This window comes from Sylvia atricapilla, chromosome 2 (assembly GCF_009819655.1).
Source record: "Sylvia atricapilla isolate bSylAtr1 chromosome 2, bSylAtr1.pri, whole genome shotgun sequence".
NCBI lineage: Eukaryota > Metazoa > Chordata > Aves > Passeriformes > Sylviidae > Sylvia > Sylvia atricapilla.
The window spans coordinates 28,302,994-28,324,173 of record NC_089141.1 but is presented as its reverse complement, the minus strand read 5'-3'; the positions used below and the strand labels follow the sequence as shown (position 1 = coordinate 28,324,173).

Here is a 21,180-nt window from a genome sequence, read left to right as displayed (position 1 = left end):
AAGTCTGGAAAAAAATTAGGAGCTAAACAGCCAACACCCTCAAAAAAATAAAGCGAAACAATTATGCACACACAAACACACACAAGTGTGTGCATTCACACCACACACATAATAAGGGTCCAGGATCAATCCCTTAATTGTTTGTGGACCTATGGTTTGTTTTCTTTTCTTTTTTTAAACTCTGGCTGAGCTCTTTTTTTTTTTTTCCTTTTTTTTTTTTTTTTTTCTTTCTTTATTTTTTCCTTTTTCAAATCTGCCATGTTTTCCAAAGCTAAGAACTGAATATTTCTCCCCAGTTATACTCTTTGGATTTATGCCAACATCAGTTTTTTATGTTCAGTGGGGAAAAAGTAAGCCTGGTAAGTATTGTATGAACTGTAGCTTTATTCTAAAGTTCCTCGGGATGACTAATCACTTTTAACCAGCTCTTCCCTCCTCCAAACCTTACCACATTCCTCCCTCCAAAAAAAAAGGCAAAAAAATAAAAACAAACAAACAACCCCCCCACCAATGTACAGGCTATAACTCAGTGTTTTCTTAACAAACAGTCTGCGGTGTTTTCACTTTGGCCACTGTTAAAGATGCAGGCATAGAGAAGGGAGTGTTGGACTAGCATGTATTAAAGAAAAAGGAACATTAACATTGCAGATCTCTCTCAGAAAGACTAAAACACTAACAAATACAAGTCGATGCACGTTTGCTTTAAACTAGTGTAATTCTTTTTCACATTAGATTAAACATCATTTTGTACACCAAACATTACAGTGCTGTTTATCTCCTCCAACCATGCGAAAAATAGTTAAAAACGTGCCACTTCTGCCCACAAATATAGTATGACCAATTCCCCTATATACCTTCCAGAATCAAGATTTGAAATGAGAAAAACAGAAGTATCCTCCTTTAAAAACTTTATAAAGAAATTTAGACACAAAGCTGCCACTTAATACCAAGATGGTACAATTTACAGATTTTTACAGAAAGTTCACATTAAGTCAACTGACACTTCGCTCAGCCTCATCATTTGAAAGGCCATATCCTGCAAGGTCAAAAAGTGATGACTTTTAAAGGATCCTGAACTTACAGCTCCCATCTACAAGAGTAGGAACAGTATGTGTCCAGGAATTTTGAAATACTTGGTATTTAACACCTTCAACTCACATAAAGAATTTGAGGCACTCAGCAATTTACAGGATCAAGCCTTACAGAGGTAGAAGAGACTTAACTGGTGCAGTAATTCACAGAAGTTTCTAGAGAGCTGCTAGACAACTTTCTGAAAATCTTCAAGTGTGAATCACGCTTCAGTGCTTGCCTGTGAAGACACATGAACTGCAATATATCTGGGGGCCAAAGCAGCATCCAAATAAAATTGCCGCTTGGTTATCAACTGAGCATCTCCACTGTAAAACTGATGAAGAATGAAAACTATTTAATGTTCCGCAAATGAGTAGGGACAGCAATCACAGCATGTGTGCCTTTTACTTTTGTTCTCAACTGACACACCCACCCCCCTTTCCTCATTCCTCTGAGCGTCTCTGATAAACAGCATTGCAAGTTGGTTTTAAAAAAAAAAAATTTACAAGAGAGAGTTCTGTTGGTCACCTATTTACACGTGGCATCACTCCACAAGGAGCTTGATCTCATTGGCTAATAGCTGGTTCATGTTGAAGAGAGCCCCCGGGAGCTTGGTGAGCAACTCTCTCTCCGTGGTCTCAGGGTCGCTGTCGACAGAGCTGGAGCTAGCACTCATGTTGTCGACAGCGGCCCCAGCTGGAGGGCCCAGCTCTGGCTCGCTAGTCTCACTGGCCGTGGACACCACGGAGAGCAAGGACATGCGCCGCGTCAAGCGGCCGGGGGCCAGCAGGGAAGCGGCATAGTCCGCTATGATACCAGCTACATCTAAATTACAAGCCTTGTCAAAGGCAATGAAACCTACATTTGCATTGGCCTCGCAGACGTAGAATGAGCCGTCGTCCTTCATCAGCAGGTCAATGCCGCACACATCCATCCCCAGGATGTTTGACACTTGGACTGCCAGCTGCTTGCCTTGTTCACTCAGCGAGCACATCATTCCTACACCACCTGGAAAAAGTGAAAAGAACTTGCTGTCTGCACTCAGGTCACAGGTGACTGACATCCTTCTCAACTGGCTGGTGCTTTTCAGTTGGGAAGCTCCAAAGTGAGCCTGTAACCACACTGCTGACGACTTAGAAAGTGACCTCCTTTCCACGGTGACTAGTAATGAACATGATGCCACATCAGGATTTTGAAAGATTCTGACCTGCCTTTGGCAGGTCAGGATTATGACTTGCTTAAGAACAGTTAAGCAATGACTTTTTAGTCAAGAAAAAATACACATTTTTTATGATTTCAGGATATTAAAAAAATGAACTAACAAACCACTCTTGCTCTTTCTAAGGTAGAGGCTTTCCTTACATGTTTTAAGTGATCACAAGAAATATTTCAGCAAAATAGAGCTCTTGGTAAGGCTACAACTCTAACTGTAGATATAATTGAGGGGGATGGGGATTAAGACATTATCATCTGTTCACATCCCTCTCAACTTGTTATCACAGGTTACTGTCTCTAAAGCAAAAATTAGGGAACTCACATTAGGGTTCATTTGTGTCTGAACCTCAGCTGGTCAGGTTCATAGTCCATCACCTAAGTATTAATGGGCTCAAACTTCATCTATCACAGTACTTAGATACAAAAATAACCCAAACAATAAGAAACAAACAAATTAGCAGAAAAACCTTTCAGGCTGTATTTCCTCTGCATGAAGTAGTAACTAAAATCTCTTAAGCATCTTGACTAACCAAAACTGCACTACACATGAACACATTTTATCCCATCCGTGCTCAGATTCAGTACAGTTTCAGCCAGGCACCCTCAGGTGTCCTTCCTTCTTTTACTCTCTGAAACCTGCATAGCTATGCAGAATCTCAGTTCTGAGTATGCTACAGTCAATGCAGTAACCTCCTCTTTCTCCCAGATATGGTCTTTGGGGGAAAAGGTAGAAGGGAGGAACCTGACAGACTTAAGGCAGCACAGAAAATGCACAGTGCAATCCAACTGTTTTTGCCTTCAACAGTTTCCTTGCTTAACATTTTCTTCTACTCTCTTGCCAACTGACTGACTCCTCCACCTCAAGTGTTGCTTTCTGTCTTCCTTCATATTCTGCTCCTCTCAACAGGATGAAACAAATGATAATGTGGAATTAGCATCAAACCGCCATTACCACATCAGTTGCTCCATTTGTGTTCTAGAACTTTCCCCTGCTTGCCACCATCCCATCTATCAAACACTTTGAGCAAAGATCATGTCTCCTTCTGTGCTTGCTCAACATGCTTCTTACTTAATTCTTATTCTCATGCTTCCCCTTTAAACCCCCAGCAGTAAGCACAATTAACACAAAATAACACCTGCAGCTTATTTCAGTCAGCTTTGTGATTTTTCAACTGGATTGAAATATTTTGATCAAAGCTATGAGCAATGCTTTTCCTACCAAGTGAGCAGTTACTCTGCATCCTCCCATCTGTCGAGCAGCGGAGCATGGTGCCCACCACACGGCCTCCCACTACGATGACGCGCACATCCTTGCCATGGGACTCCTTAACGTATTTTTGAAATAAGTAAGGGGCATCGTGACGGATCAGATGGCTTAGGTCTGCCAAATGGTGCTTGTCTCGTGCCAGGAACACAGCTTTACCTGTATGGAGGAAAGAACATCGGGAGGTTGAAAGCAGCTACCTGTCTAAGCTGCATCAATGATTCATCACATGAAAGTAAAACCTCTGACCAGCACACTGCCCATTCTCAGAGGCCCCATCTGTAGCTTATATCCATTTACAAATTCTTCCATGGACAACAGTGTTCCACTGATTCAGTGCTTTTAAATGTTCAAGTACTGACAGAGCTGAGGAGACATGAGTTTAAAAAAAAAGAAAAAGAAAGAAGGAAAAAAGCTTTAGATAAAAGAGGTGGTCTTGCAGTTTCAACTTCTTTTGGTACAAGTCCTTAGTGAGAGAAAAAAAGGGAAGAAATCTTTAAAGAGCAGCCAACATGTAATTAATAACAACTTTGTTCATCCAAGAGGACAGGACCCACAGCCTACAGCCTTGACACACAGGAGCCAACAACACGAAACCGTTAAACACTGGGCATCTAAGAATTCTGAAGTCTCTAGTGTAGAATCACTGTAGAACCACCCAATTCTCTATTAGGAAGTTCCTGGGAGCTTCTCTTCCCAATACTTAAAAGGACTCACAACTCAGAATGAGGTTTGCAGTGGAACGACATTTCTACATTCACAGGAAAACGTTCCACAGTACCCAAGATAATTTAACAAAGATTCCACATGACATAAAATGAATCGATTATCTACAACTGAAACAAACCCCTCCTGACAAATCACTAGCTTTTCTGCAAGCAAACATCTCTAGGACTTGAATTTCTCAACCTAAAATAAGTAATTTCATTCTCTTTCACTGTTAGAGCACACTGAAGACTTTTTCGTTCTTTTCCAGTTGTATTCACACTGGTTAAAGTCATCCCTGAAACAGACTCTACTGCTTTCTATCCAATTTCCAGCCTCACTAGACTGCATCCCTTTCCATCTTTATTTACATTTCCCAACTTCTTTTCCTCTTTTTAAGGGCACTATGTCATATTAGATTTATGTTTTGCAATAAGGCTGCACACTTTCACTTGTAGAAGAACTGTCATTCAATTTTGTTATGGTGTTAACAGAATACAAACACAAATTGATAAACTGCCCTCTTTAATAAGAGAACAGAAATACAGCAGTAGCAGAACTAGGATAAATAATGTGTAAAGAATTCAACCAAGTGCTCCTATGCCCAACTAGAGCAGCCTCTGTTTAGACAGGATTTAAGGTCTCCAAAACACAGAACATTGCTTGCAGAACATGGAATTTCTCATTACAGAGACATGAGAATGTAAGCTTAAAACTCACAAGTAAAAAATCTCCATGTCCTTTCTCCCACAGCAAACTTTATCTCTTCTACAGGCAATTAATAATAATACTCTATTCCTGAAATGGAATAGGAAGAATGATGCCTTGAAGAGGAACTCCTTAGTTCTCGCCAATTATGCAGCATCATGACAGCTTGGCAAAACCATGACTGGCCCATTTGCTGCAGCAGCAAACTGCACGGAAAACTGGCCTAGAAGAGTATGACTTTTATTCATCAGCCAGTCCCATGACCATGTTTGCCTACTTATTTAAATATAATTTGCCAATAGCTGATCTTCAAATAATTTGAAAAAGTTTCCCCAACTCTCTTAATGTGAAAATATATGTACTTTGCATAAATTTGCATTAAAATGCCTGGAATTTAAAGTGCTCTAAAGCAAAACGTGTAAACAGATTTACAGGAATCCTGGCTAAAATAGGGAGAAGAAATTCAACAGCTGAAACTCTAAAATTATTTAGTAGATCTTCACAAGAGGCAGGGTTAAGTCAAATCCTCTGTCTCAGATGTTCCACAGCTGTCAAATTCACTTTGCTCCAACATCAGACTCCACTTGGCTTTAGAGCTCCACCCACTTTAAAACCTCACCAACAGGTACTGCAGCCAACAGCAGCAGGTCTTGTCTTCCTCAGCCCCAGCGTTTCTCTCTTCCGTTACATCAACATAGGCATTTGTGCGAGTAAGGGCTAAGCCATGTAAGGAATTAATCTGAGTAAAAATAACCCATCGAGATCCATTCAACACCAGTTCCTGAATCCATTTACTACATGGCTACAGAAGCACTCATGCCAGCAAAAGAAAACCATCAGAGCAGCAGAGAGTGAGATCAAACTGACAGACAGAAAGAAAGAAGAAACAGTGTCCTCTAGTTATGATTTTGTTTGAAGTAACTTCTGGTTTTGTATTTTAACTTCATTTTTAGTCTCTTTATAGATCTAGTATTTATTAATTTATTTTAAAGTATATTAAAAACAGAGCAACTTCCTGAGCAAATAACACCTGAAACTGATTTAGATATGGTTTCCTTTAGTAGCCACTATCTAACATTAAATCAAGTTGATGTTTGTTTTGTATTCAACACTTAAAAGACTAATAACAGAGCAATTTAATCTGAAACTGTGGTAACACTACTGACACTGTCAGAAGTATTTTTCTGAAAAACAGAGATCCAGTTTTACAAACAATACAAAAGACTTTACTTAAATCAGAATCCTAATTATAGACAAAGTTGAGTAGGAAAAAAGTCACTGAATGAACTGAAATTTCATTTCCTAGCCTATTTAAAAACATCCCTGAAATTCACATAGCCTTCTTTTGACTTCACGAAAGCCAGATCTCTTATTATTCCAGTTCAAAGCTTTCCTCATAGAAGTCACCAATGCACCATAATTTTGAATGCTTTCCCCCTGCCTTGGCAAGACTGGGTTCTACTAAAACTGCTTCCCAGTGCTTCAGTCTAATCAACACCCAGCATTCAAGGGTGGTAGAATTTAGATGTGTTGGAAAAAAGTCCACCACGTAACAGATCTTCTTAACTATCATTCCTTGATGAGAGAAAATCTTGGAGTGCTGCTCAAAATATTCCTTGCCCTCACCCCTGACCTCACACCCACCTCGATGACCCCGCGTGTTCTTCACCACCATAGGGAACTCCAGCACTTCCGCCTCATCAATCATTTTGGAAAAATTCTCATGACCACCTGGCAAAAAGAAAACCAACAACATTATGTGCCACCAGTCTGCTGTGGCCAAATTTGGGATGTAATTGCCATACATTCCTCCCACCCTTACAGCTTAGATAATGCAGAAGAAATTATCAGTTAGGAGGACCTCGGTCATGGAGCATGATCAGACTTTGAAGGTGTTTGTGACGTGTGGGATACTAAGACTCACTTCCTTTGGAATTGAAGACACAAGTTGACCAAAGCCTCTTGATCACTACCCCAAAAGGCTCAATCTAATCTTCCAAATCTGAATGCCCCAATTCTACCATCTTGTTCCAGTTTATCCCTTTTACTTTATCGACTCCCATCTTTTCAAATGTCTAACAGGAATATAGCAGACACATAACACTAGTAACAGTTCCATCCAAACTACTAACCAGGAAAGGAACAGAACACAATGACAAGGCATAATCGACAGAGCGGCAAGAACCCAGACCTTGCCAGTCCACTTCCTCCCTTCCGAAGGCTTAAGTCTCCTGAATCTCATTCTCTCTATATCCTGAAGTAGTACTTCAACCTCTTAGTCTCATTGCATCTGTGAGGACCTTAGTGAGTAGCTTTTAATGGCCATTCGCACATTTATGGTTGATACTTCAAGGTTACTTGAGCTCAATTCAAGAAGGCTGACCACAGCACAGAAATGCAGAAGAGAAACGTCAGCAGACAGAGACAAGCCCCTCTAACACATCATGCAATAAAGTGAAGAAGTCAAACCAAGACACAAAGTCACAAAGTCAGCAGCAGCCATCACGACCCTGCCATGGAGTTTAACGCATGTCATGGAGTAACATGTCGTTCAGTACACCTTGCTTTACTTGGCAAAGTCAGCTCTCACTGATAACTTAGCACTTGTGGTTTAAAAAAAACAAAAGGAAAAAAGAAAAAAAGAAAAGAAAGTCATGCTTCTGTCAAATTCCAGGCACTAACAGAAGTGGGAGGGTGTTACGATCAAACAGGTATGTTCTGCAATTATTAAGCATCATTCATGGTCTCCCCTTCCCCTCAAAAATTAAAACCTCATTCCTTTCTCAGTAAGTTAGAGCAACCACATGTATCAAGAAAGGGTAAGTTTCTTCTCAAATGTGTTTTCATGGTAATTGATGGGAATAGTAATTGATAAAAATCAATAGTTTTGTCATTTTTTTTTCTCATTTTGTCAAGTTACCATTACAAAAACCTATTGATGCAATCACACAAAGGGAAGGAAAGCACTGGAATTCCCAGAAGGAACAGGAGGTTGAGAGGCATCTGCAGTTCTTTAAAAGATTGTAGTTAAAAGCAGAAATAGCATCAGGGTAGCTCAGACAAATAGTTCCCCTAATCTAGCACTCTGTCAGGAACCAGAGATACCAGAGATTCCAGAGGCAATAATAAACAATAATTAACTGTTTTGGTGGGAAACAAAGCCCAAACTATTGTTAAAAGGTGAACACATGGGCTTGTACTCTTTGCTACTTTTGTCCTTTCAAAAAAACTAATGTATTTGCAGACACTTTTATTCCTATAGGAGTTTAATTTACTTTCAGGTTGTACCAAAGACTAGTTTTCTTTTCTGTAGTACTTATGACATTTAGTACCCCAAGTGCTTGTCTTTTGTTTTGAACAATTGGAAAAGAACAGAAACTATTATAGCACCAACAGCCAAAGTCAGTTGCTTGGAAAGCTGAGGTACAGTTCAAGTACTCTTTTCAAAGCATCCAAAGCTGATCAACAAAGATAAAACCAGAATCTGGGTGTCACAACTTTAACTTCCTTTTTGGTTACTCAACACTTAGCTGTGGACCTGGCCTCATGCTACTTAAATTTCTACGGATTTCCATAACTTACATCTTTTGCACTGCAAAAGTGTAAGTTGTCTAGGCAACTATGCTACTCTTTTGATCCAACAGCCTTACCATACGAAAAAGTGTCTGGGAGAGGAACACCATGGCCAGCAAGTTCCTGAAATGTCCAGAACTTGTTGACACAGTTGAGGATTGCTTGAGGACGATTCATCAACCGACAGCCCATCTTCTCTAGGTGGCGAAGGACTGTGATGTCGCTGTCACTCTGAACCCAAGGTGTTGGCACACGCACAACCACCACTTGGGGGTAAGCAGTAATGAGCTCCCCTTTCACCCGAAGACCTGCAGAAAGAAGAGAGAAAAACATCCCAGTCTTAAGTCATAAGGTCTCCAGGAGAAGGTAAACGGGCATAGAAATACTCCACTATCCGTGATCACAGAGATACCAGCCTTTAACAGCGAGTGTTAAAACAGCACAACTCTCCCTACCACGCATCTTGTCAGCTGTGCTGTTTCATTCATGTCACTCTCAACTCACTTAAAACTAGGACCAAGCAAAAACCAGACTTTAAGGCACACAGTCTTGGGCTGCTTCCCAGGGTGAAGGGCATTAGTTTATGGGTTGACACTCCATCCTTTCTACAGGTGTAAGCTGCACACTACACTCACATTAGCTGTATCAACAGCTCAGGAGGTTCCTGCCTCCCATCGCTGGTTCTTGCTTACAGGATGCAGTTCATACCTTTCCCAGGCCCAGCTGTATTGATGCCTCTGTTTGTGGTACCACGTTACACAAAATACTGCCAAAGTAACAGAGACTAGGTACAAGCCTCAAAAAAACCACAAAAAACCTGCAGTATTTTTACAGTTTGATTTATATTAAATTAAGTACTCAGAAATAACTTTATCAGCTAACAGGGAATCATCCTGTGACAAAGGCAGGAACTAGAAGGAAAGTCAGCTTTGCCACCAAGATCAATATATTACTTAATCATGACCTACAGTTTTACAGGCTAATTCTCTGAAAAAGAAACACTGAAAGACAAGCTGCAAAAATAGGAATACAACAGGATTGGACAGGAAGGTATCAAGCTCAATGGAGACAGTCTGGCATCTGAGGACAGGAAAAGACTAACAAGGTTTGATATTCACTTTGTCTTATGTTCAAAGCAAAACTTTATTACGTCAGCAAAAAATACTCAGCTCACACTGCTTGTCAGCACCTTAAAGGTTAAAAAAACCCCAACCAAACAAAAAAAAGTGAGCTGAGAAATCACAGTGCATCTGCATCTTGCGCTTACCAAAGGCCACCTGTAACTAGTCAGATCTAACCAAATTTTATTACCTGATTACAGTGTTCCAAAGATACTATGTTACAAATACAGACTTGTATCTACTCTATATGAATGCACCAACTGCCAGGCTATGAATTAATTGCAGGGAATTGGGAGGGAGGGGGCAGAGAAGAAAGGGGGGGGGTTCCCCGCTCTGTACTTCCCTTTTTCTTTTCTTCCCTCTGCCAGGATGTATTTTAGAGCTTGTATTAAATATAATGAAGCAACCACCTAACTCCCATAATGGAAGTTGAAATGTGCTGCCCAGTCCTCAGGAGAACACAGAACCATACTCTGGAAAGGCCAAAACAGACCCACATCCAATACAAATCCCTTTTTCCAATCCCCACAGCCATAATTGCACAGAGATGAGCAAACATAAGCAGACGGGTGCTCTGGCTGCTCACCTCATTAGCACCAAGCACTGCCGCATTGCAGCTGACATGACTCGCGTGTTTAAGCAAGCAGGCTTCAGACACACACACACCCCATTTTAGAGAGGCATCTCAAGCAAGATTAAAAACAAGACACTGCTACAAACCTAAGCAGACTGTGAACATCACAAAATGGACTACCACCACCCTTTAGCCAGAAAAGGAGGGCAGATTCAGCAAGCAAAATATTTTTTTACTTATTAGTCAGATTCCACCTTACACATGTATTTTTCCACTTAGGTGCATGCCCAATTACACCCACTTTTTGCCAATGTAATTGCATGCATGTCCTGATCCACATGCAAGCTGTGCAACAATCATTTTAAAAAGGACTGCATTTCCTACACAGCCCCAAAACTGCCACCATTATCTGTGTTGTGAACCAAAAGGACACAGTTTTCCAGTTCATAATCTCTCAGCCTATTTTGTTGATTTGCTCTAAAGTCACACCACATGCTGAAGTTTTGCACCATGGAGTCTGAAAAAGAAAAACAGCAGGTTGAGGAGATGTGTTTGTCTCACCTGGAACTCTCCTGAATAGCTGTCTACTATCAGACTGGTGTATATTTAGTGAGGCCACCATTCCCCCTGAAGAGACTTTGGAAGTGCAATGATGTTATCAACAGAACAGTCTGAGCTTTTGTTTCCGATTCAGTCATATTGTCTGGTCTGGATACTGCACTCCCCAAACCAAAATTTCTCTCCCCTTACAGAAGGGAGTTTACAAACAAAAAGAAGAGCTACTCAATGAAATGTATAACTTGAATCAGTACTACTGACATGCCCATGCAGTCTCCCAGCAACACAGTGCTGCAAACAGACGCAGCTTTATTACAGTAAAAAGGACAGGCATATTCTGCCATTTTGAAACAAGCATGCATTCAGTATTCCATCTGAGACCCATCAGTTAACAATCAGGTTAAGGGTCATTAGTGCCAAGTAGGCTGGTAAAATAATATTTATTCACTATGATATGCTGTAAGCAGTAACACAGAAGAGACTAATACATATGGGTAATTTTTTTTCCCAGGAACTGATTCAAGAATGCAAAGAAGAATAGGGGAAAACAAGACTACAGAGATGTTACTTAGTGGTTAAGATGTAAATCTCTTTTTTTTTTTTTTTTTTTCCTAAATCATAGACTGTGGTGAGCTGAAAGGGACCCACAAGGCTCATCATGTCCAACTCCTTGCACTGCACAGAACAGTCCAAATAACCCCAAATGTACCCAAGAGCATTGTCCAAATCCTTCTTGAACTGTCAGGTTTGGTGCTGTGACCACTTTTCCTGGGGAGCCTGTTCCAGTGCCCAACCATCCTCTGGGTGAAGAACCTTTTCCTGATATCCAACCTAAACCTCCCCCGACTCAGCTTCAGGACATTCCCTCCAGTCCTGTCACTGGTCACCAGAGAGAAGAGATTAATTCCTGCCCCTCTGCTTCCTTCCCCTCATGAGGAAGCTACAGACCACTCAAGGTCTTCTCTCAGCCTCTTCCTCTCCAGGCTGAACAAATCAAGTGACCTTTTTCAGAGTGTGACATACAAAACTGCACACAGCTGAGATGAACCCTCTTTTCTTTGCACTTACAGAGCCATCCTGATCCCAAATCAGTAATAGCAGCTTAAACTCACTGTTGCCTGTGAACAATGAACTGACCTCACAAACACACAGAAGGCAGACACTCAGATCACACAGAAATACCTTGACAAATAATAAGTTGATCCATTCCTTGACTTTTTTAGTGGATGCCCGTGACATTGCAGACACAGCAAAGAGACAGCTGTATGCTCCTTTGAAGTACCAATATTATAAGCAAGGAAAGGGAGATTTCAAGCTTATCCCATACCATGAACTGTCTCATCATATAACAACCATTCTACCAGTGCCTGAGGAACAATTTTTTACGTTACCATAAAATATTTGGGTACTCTTTGGTTCTATGATGTAAAGACTGCTGAGTTTATCACACAATAAAAACAAATGTAAACCCTGCTCTTGAACAAGACCTATTCTTTCACTCACTTCCAGCTGTCTTTGTTCTTCCACTCCAAGACAAAATACTCCAAAACGGAACATGGTATACCTGTAACATTATATACCAATCATCACAGTATTCAGACAAAGTACAAAAGGAATTTTTGCAATGCAAACTGTAATCACCTGAGAATAAACTTGACCAGCTACAACATATCCCTCAAAGTCAGAGCCTCAAGTTTCTCTCAAAAACAGCTCAAAGTAGCACATGATAGAGCTGAGTAACTGGGTAAATGCATGATTATTCATCAGTTGGCCAACCAGTCCTCTTGCTTTTCACTCCCAAAGAACAGCAGGGAAGCTTAAAATGCAAAGCAGCTGGTCTCTGCTAAAAAGGGTTATTTCAACCCAAAAGGTAGAAGCCATCACATGAACCTGTGAAAACCACAGAAAACAGACAGAGCATTAAACTGTAATAAAGACAGAAGAGGCAGAGGTGACTAGTGTTGTTACCTGTGAGACCAGAAGATATGTATCTATGCCCTTATCAAGTTCCTGAGACCAGACTAACCTCTAGCATGGCAGAGCCTATTCGCATAGTAAGATACCCAGGATGACAGCTGTCTCTCAGAAACCTGATTTAGTACAATTTTAGGGGGGGCAAATATACTTTGGAAAAAAACCATGATGACATTATAGATGGCTAAAAAGGATCAAGACTTCAAGCAACGGTGTGTGGCTTCTGGACATTTTAATTCACATCCAAGCAGTACTTTATATTGCTTATATTTTTGAAACTCATTATATTCCATTTGCAGCCTACACAAACTCCTTCCAATCTCTACAAGAACCATTCACCAGCAGATTAGTAACTACTGCAAAGCAGTACCTCATGTCCAGTTTGGATGTTATGAACAACTCTACTTATAGCTGAAACAATGCAAATGTTTTCACAGCAAGAACATAGTTTCAGAAGGTAAGTCTAAAAACTCAAAGACAGCAAGGGCATCAAAAATAATTTCAGATGCTTTACAGATCTTGATTTAGTAAACATCAGGCACTTTTAACAAAAGATTAAACCTTAGTAATATTAAATAAATTTATAAAAGACCAAGTTTTTCACTGTGTCTGGAGACAGCTGGTACACTGCCATGCTACCCATAGAAGTTCATGACCTATCAAATCAATTTCTGACCAAACAGATCAAAAGAGCAGGAATGATGCACAAAACGTGGGTTTGCCAAAGCTCCCCATGCAGTGCTGCCATGAATTCAGCAACATAAAACATTCTAGTCATCACCTTCTTCCAAACTGACTTCCAAACGTATACATTTCACAGAATTTGTCTGAAAATTGTGTGGCTATGAGAAGTGCCCAAACGTGACAACAAAGTTAATTATTTCACGTCCAACATGGGCAACTATGCAAGAATCCTCATTCTGTGGCCTCAGCTGCCACAGCTGCCATTTTAACTTCAGTGACTACCTCTGCCTTTAGCAAAAGCCCCAATAAACACCAGCTCTCTGAAATACATAAGAAAATGATGCAGCGGAAAAAAGTGTTTCAGTATTCAGACAGATCCAGTATGTGGAATGCTTTTTCTAACAGGCCTACCTACTAGCATATAAGTGGAATAATGGTTGGTCATCGTGCGTGCAGCATTAAAAAAAAAAAAAAATCTGAATCAAATTTCACTAGCACAAAACATACACCAGCCTCCACCACATTCCCAACAGGAGCTAGCAAGGTCTGAGAACTTCCAGATACATTACCCAGATCACTCCTCAGAGATCTAGATGCTACCCTGAAAGTCTCCAGCTCTCAGAACTTTGTTATACAAATTTATTCATCCACCCATCCATGGAACTGCTAACGTTTCCCAAGTGAACAGTCACTCAGCAAGCAGGCTATAATGAATTCAACTCAGTCAGCTGGGAGAAAGAGGCAAGCCTTCTATCATATAAACCTTTCCTCGTATTTTGATGATATTACATCCTGCTACTTGCTCTTTCACAATTCATCAGTTGTTCTCACAGACATCACTGAATTTTTCTACAAGCCTGGACTCACTCCGGCTCTCAAATCAGTGCATTCCTATTTCTGGTTCATTTGTCCTCCCAATAGCTGTCAACCACAAGACACTGCATAATATTTGCATTAAATCATTATAAAGTGTTTAATAATTACTTACAGTTTACTTGCAGGAAATTAAATGTGTTTCACCCTAATCACCATGTTAGAGCAAGCTTAAAGCTCAGAAGGGAGATATCCCAAACTTTAATAGCAGATTACTGCAATAACAAGTTATACATTCCCTCACTAAATTCAACCACAACTAAATATCTAAAATTTTCAAAACTCAGCATACTTCAGACATATATTCTGCCAAAACTGTGTCAGAATTTAGGAATAACTAACAGAAGTAGAGTCAACATTAATGAAATACTACTTTATATCTCAAAAGCTTGCTGCAATATTGATTTAACTTTATGTATCTATCTTATAACCCAACTACAAACAACATAAAATTCCCAGAAATTGGGTGATAAACATCTTTTTTTTCCAACTTCTCTTTTCAAACCTTGTTTGAAAAACGTAACTTCATTGAAATATAGAAGTATTTCAGAGCAATTGGCAATTCCTGGGGGTTTTTCCAAAGACAGAGGCAGCCACTGAAGTTAAGTTCCTCTTCTGAGAAGTGGCTGCTTGTGGCAGCTGTATGCTAGATAAAGTATCACACTTTAAATGCAATTTTATTTGAACCAGAACTTAACCTCTGAAAGGCAGCTAAGCACTGAAATTTTAGAGAACTATCAATTTATTAACACCAAACTGAACTTCCGCTTTGAAGTTGCACAGGAATTTTCTCTATATCACTTATCACCTGACAGCCACAGTTTATTAGCCTGAACATTAAGTTGTCACAATTTCTCCAAAATTTCCCTGCCATGTAAAAGCCTCTTTGGTATCTAGTATTACCAGGCCATTTTCACTCTAGTGTCCACAGAAATAGACTTCTACAATAGCTCTGTGCTGGGTGTTTTATGTTCATATTCTCTCCCTTCCTATCCTGCTCACTAGTTTTTTCAAACCAAATTAACAAGTGCTAACATCCAACCCTGTATGTTTAATTTGACCTCACCCTCCTTCTCCACAAAAACTTAACCAGAAAGACTTTCCCACCAAGATAAACTTCCATAGCTCAGCACAGCCCAACAGTGTCTCTACACAGTGTAGAGACAACACTTACCTCTCTAGAACAGTACTGTGCCATTGTATTCTGAAAAAAAAAAATATTTTGGAAACCAGGAGCTGTATATTTAGCAAGGCCTTATGACGAAACCTTTACCTAAACCCACTGCTCAGCACAGACCACACTTCAAAAGCAGACAGGGAACTGTATCAGACATGATATTTTAGTTTCTATGTGGTTTAGGTGAGGCCTCTCGTATCTCATTAGGATTTTTGTACAATAGTACCACAAGGTGATATCAGAACATTCCTGGATCAAATAGCCAAGACTGACAGTGTTTTAGAAGTCTAAAGCATCCTCAACTGAGAGAGCACCCACTTGTGGCAAGTATCTGTCCTGTATCATCCATCCAGAGCTTACCAACACCGAGAGCCTTAGAAATAAAAAAATTCTAGAATCCCCTCCCCAACTCAAATGCAAAAAGTCATAAACACTAAACAATCCCATCCTATTTCAGTATTACAGAACAAGAACAGAACCATAAAATCAGTAAGGCTATAAAAACCCTTTAAAACCACATCCAACCATTAATCTAAAATTGCTAAATATATGTAAACTAACCTTACTGTAAACTAACTCCACTCTTAACACTCAGTCAGTCTTTCTCATGTTTTACATGTGCTGTTTCTGCTCATTCTGAAGAGCAGGTGAAAAAAAAAATGCTAAGGATATACCTGAAAAAAACCCCAGGGTGATTAGAAAGGTTTTTCCAAAAGCAGAAAGAAATCCCAAGGACGATTTCAAGCAACCCATAATGGGTTCTCCTCCCATCTGAGATGAACCTGATTTTTTTTCCTGTAATATCAAAGCTACTAAATACTTTTAAAATGCCTAACATAGTGCACCTCTTCTCTCTGCCATCAAAAAATACCCTCATACACCAAGAGATGCTGTTTGTTTACTTAAGCAAAGCAGAGAAGCATCCAACACAAGTTTTCAAATTGTAATGAAAACACAGATTCTTCCTGTGTCCCACAACAGAAAAGGTATCTAGAAGAATGCCTACACTGTCAGAAACTTTTAATAAATTCTATCCAACTCCCTGTCCTTTTCAATTTTTCCTAAATATATTTAGCTGAGCTTGAACTCTGGAGATTGGAAAGATCCCCTCAGTTTATTGTTTTGTCATTGCAGTCTAAGGCCTTCCTTGCATTAAATGTACAAATTGGAAGCACTTATTTTGGAAACAAATCCATTCTTCTTAAAGGAAGGAATTTAGCTGTGATATTTTGGGAAAAAATTGCATTAAAACTGACTCTAAAGCTTACAAAGATAATATCAATTCCTGTCAAATAGGAGATTCTGTGGTTTTGGGTTGTTTTTTTTTTTAATGTGCCAGAGAAAAACTTGTACTTGGACATATAGTATACATCAGTTTCAAGTGTTATCCTGAGTACAGTATCTTCCTACATGAACACCTTCAGTCCCCTAAAAGCTGTTCTAGACCAAAAGCTATAACCCAAAATTTCTTTGTTTTTACAGACATTAACATAAAACCATACACAAATCAAAGGTAGGGAAGGAAGAATTCCATTTTTCCCACATCTCTGCAAGCAAGCTCACTGAGCTTGTCTCCTCTCTCCAGCTTTAGAAGATTAAAACTACACTGCAGTAGCTGTACACATGCTCCATGTCCATACGGTAATGAAATTACAGATGTAACACCACAATATTATTTTGCACCTGATCTGGATGCAGAAGCTTCCACTTAGTCACAAAAACATGTTAAATAATTAAGATACTTTCTTAGTATGCTCCTTAATTACTACACTCCATACAATCTACAACTTTCTTCTTGAAAGAAAATGTTCCTCATTATTACACAGTCCTTCCAACCAGTCCAGTCAAATAAAAAAATCACGTAGGGGTAGTACTGTACTCACAAACACTGCTAAAGCAAGTAGAAGGGACATCCTCCCTACTGTCAGCTTGTTTTGACCTTTGAAGGCAAGACATTTAAGACATCAGCCAATTTACCACTAATCTTTAGACTGTAAGGGTAATTCTGTGTTTACCAATCCCTACAAGCTGGTAAGTATCTTTATAATCATTTAGTCCACAGTACAAGTTCCAAAGCTCTCTTTTCTGAAATAATCAGCCACCCAATATACAAAGAAACAAAAATCACTAAAGGGGTACAGTTCTCATCACAAACAAGTCAATGGCAGAGAAGAGAAACAATCACTTCAGGTGAAAGTCTCCTTAGTTCATGTATCTCTTCCACAGATTACTTGAAGAATAGCCTTTAAATATTTGCAGATTAGATCTTTCTTCAAGTTCTTCCATTTTACAGCAACAAAATCATGGAATTTCATTACCAAATGCCACTCTTGATCTGCTTTTAGTTACCAAATTGCAGTTTTTACATTCATTCCCAGACTTCGCTTCTAACAACTTAAAAAGCTTTAAAACTCTGAAAAGAAAAGGTTTAAGAGCATGCTATGAACCTTGGAAGACCTAAGCAAGAAAGAAGAAGAAGAAATGAGCACCTCTTTAGCAACTCCTGTGTAGGAGAAAGCACTCACATAAGGTTGTGGTTCTAAGACAATTTTGACTTAAATTCTGTTGCTGCCAACAGTTTTACTCTCCAGCTCCATGCAATCCTACAGTGGCATGCAGTACCACCCACTCCCTATCACTCATACACAGACCCACTGTGAGCTGGTAAGCTTCCTACACCAGCAGGAAACTTTTCTGTTCTTTTGTGGAATTCAATTTCTGCAGGTGTTGCAAGCTGAACAAGCTCACTGCAGGATCTGATGAACCCGGGTGTCAACTGCAACAGAGAAACCTGCATCACAGCAAGGACAGCAAAGATCCAAACAGTTTAAATTGTCAAGATAGCGCAGTTTTGAGACTAGAATTCCCTGTAGTGAGGTGGGTATTCTTCATTGTGCATTTACAACTTGATAGTCACCATGCTAGCCCAGCCTCCGACTTTGTAAAAACAAATCAATCAGATTGATTTCTGTTTCTCCAACTCCCGTCCTCCTGAGCCATGCAGGTAACACATTCTTCAGTGGCTTTCACTCTCCCAGGTTAAGAAAGATTTGCAGCAAAACTGCTACAAAGGCCCACCTGCCAGAGTTGTCCAAGCAGGACTAACAATTACAAGCAATAAGACATGCAGTTTACATTTACAGTAGCCTTCCTGCCTGCAACCACTGAACTTACTCAACTCAAAGCATCCACAAAGGGCATGCACTTTCAGAATCCTGCCTCGCCTTTACTCCCAACCATGTAAGGAGTAATGCACAAAGAACCATTTCAGTCTTAGGCCAGAATGATCCTGGGAATATTGACAGAAAAACAAAAGGATATGAACATGCACATCTCAAAAATTTCCAGCCAATACTAAGCTCTTTCTACCTGCACTTACACCATGACTTCAACCCATAATCTCTCCTCAATCGGCAGCTGGATAGTTGGCATGCCTGAGGTACTGTGGTGAATGGATAAAGGCTTCCATAGAAAGAGGCTGTGTGAATATGAGAAGGGTTTGTGCCCCACTCAAAGAAGCAGATCACAAGCATGCAGCTCTGCTTTGGAGCGCACAGAGCTAGACAATAATCCAACAACTGACACAGCATGCTAACACACTATGACCATATATTTGGACCACCCACACTGTGAGGGTGGTCTAACTTTGTGACAGACTGCCCTGAGAGGTTGTGGAAGCTTCATCCTTGGAGATATTCAAAACCTGACTTCGTATACCCCAAGCAACCTGATCTAACTTCAGAGCTGGCTCCAGCTTTCAAGCTGGCCACTGTGACTAGAAGGTTGGTCCAGCCGGCTTTTAAAAGTCCCTTTCAAACTCAGTCATCCCTGTGATTCTCTGCGGACTTCTCCGGCTCTTAAGTATGCCCGGGCTCTTAAGTTACTTATTGCTATGCCCGGCTGTAACAGTAGGATGCTTGCTCCACAATGCCCTGTTTCACATCTCAAACTAGATCTGTGAGTTCACTGGGCAACATCCTGTCTTTCTTTTGCATTGTCAAGATCATCTGACAAGTTCTTACAGTCATTAAAAAATTAAAGATCAAGTTCTTCATGCTGGAAGTGGGAAGTGCTTTTACAGGTTTGATAGTTGCAGGGGAGAGAACAGGACCCAAAGCCTGATTCTCTGACCACAAGGAAATTTGAGAAGAGATCAAAGAAGAAATTTAATATATGGTGAAGGCAAATCATGTCTGGAAAGCAAAGTAACAAAGTGGGGAAAGAAGTTGTAAGCTTTTACTGTTAAGCTCTAAAGAAACAACTGAAAACAGGCCTCACACAACATCATTTCATTTTCCTGGTGGAAGTAGTCATCCATCAAGATAGTCTTTCACAGAAAGATGCAGGAGCTGAAAACTGTCAGGGACACAAAGGGTAGTCCTCTTTAGGTCCTGAGTTGAGTTTGAATCTAGTTTTGTGGAACAAAGGCTATTTCAAACCTTAAAAGGATTTTTAAGACACACTTAGCAAAACTCTGTCTCACTGGGAATAAGCAGAGAGAGACTGCACTCCAGACACAGCAGAGTTAAACCTTTACTCTGAGTCTACAGGATATTCCTGAATGTTGTCTGAGTCAGGGGAGCAAGGACACACAGTAACATTAGCAGCAGAACTTGGTATGGCCTCTTCTGTTACTAGCAACAACCTTCATTGCAGAAAAAACCAGGGAAGAAAGCCGCCCAACAACATGGAGAGGCAAGATTTAGCTCTGCTTTCTAGAACAGTGTGGTTAGTGCAGGGAATCCTGAAGCTCACAAAAAATAATTTCATGATCATAACAACTAGCTGCCTCTGCCATGGCAGGCTCAGCCAGACTCACTAGTGCTCCCTTCCTACTTGATACTAAGAAAAGTCTTTACTCAAAGCAGGGCATCCTGCCTGACCACAAAACTAAGAATGTAGTTCAGTCTGTGAGTCTGTTCCTCATCCAGGAACAGAAGGCCCAACACTTCATGTTGATATCCAAAAGTAATATATTACTTTTTTATACACATGAAGATATCCTTAACCATGAAAAACAGCCTGCAAGGTACCTCATAAAATATGAAATATAAACACTGAAAGCAGTGCTGTCAAAAGAACGTAAACTAAATTCCAAGAATGGAATAAGCCAATTTCCAAAGTAGCTGAGTAAAATAACAACAGAGACATACCAATTTACATATTCATGAAACAAGTATGAGGGAGAAGAAGGTACAAGAGCAACCTCCCCAGGTACTTAGGAAAAATTCCTCAGTGTCACTGACAGAATACATATTATCTTCAGTGTAAATTTATCCATGGACTACTATTCAAAGACAAGAGTCCTAGGTCATCCAAGTAATTAGTTATCATTCCAGCACTCCTGGTTTCCTCTATATCTACATTTTTCAAAACCTGGATAGTAAACAGCGTTGATGCATCCAGCACAGTCCCTATGTGCACATACTTTATTTATAAAGAATGTAGGCATTCAATATTACATTCAAAAGCTACATTAAGAGAAAACTATTGCAGCCACAAAGTCAAGTACATAAAGGTTAGAAAAAGCCACAACTAAAGATGTCTGTAGCACTGATCTACTACTACCCCACACACTACTGCCTTCACTTACACAAACAAATGTCATTTTTCCCCACTGCAGACACCTAATATGCACAGAAGGTACAGCATCCATTTAACAAGCAGCGACTGTGGACTGTAT

At 40.0% G+C, this 21,180-nt stretch overlaps 1 protein-coding gene across 2 annotated transcripts in view; it reads right to left on the bottom strand.

Annotated features, from left to right (window-relative positions):
* Positions 1-364: 364 nt before the first annotated feature.
* RIMKLB (ribosomal modification protein rimK like family member B) overlaps positions 365-21,180 on the bottom strand; it is a 41,008-nt gene continuing 20,192 nt past the window's right edge. For both annotated transcript variants that reach the window (XM_066341203.1, XM_066341204.1), the window contains 4 exons: positions 8,614-8,844; positions 6,608-6,694; positions 3,506-3,709; positions 365-2,079 (listed from right to left, as the gene is read on the bottom strand). In XM_066341203.1, the coding sequence (XP_066197300.1) occupies positions 1,616-2,079; positions 3,506-3,709; positions 6,608-6,694; positions 8,614-8,844 (986 nt within the window). In that variant the 3' untranslated portion in view covers positions 365-1,615. The remainder of the gene's footprint in view (positions 2,080-3,505; positions 3,710-6,607; positions 6,695-8,613; positions 8,845-21,180) is intronic.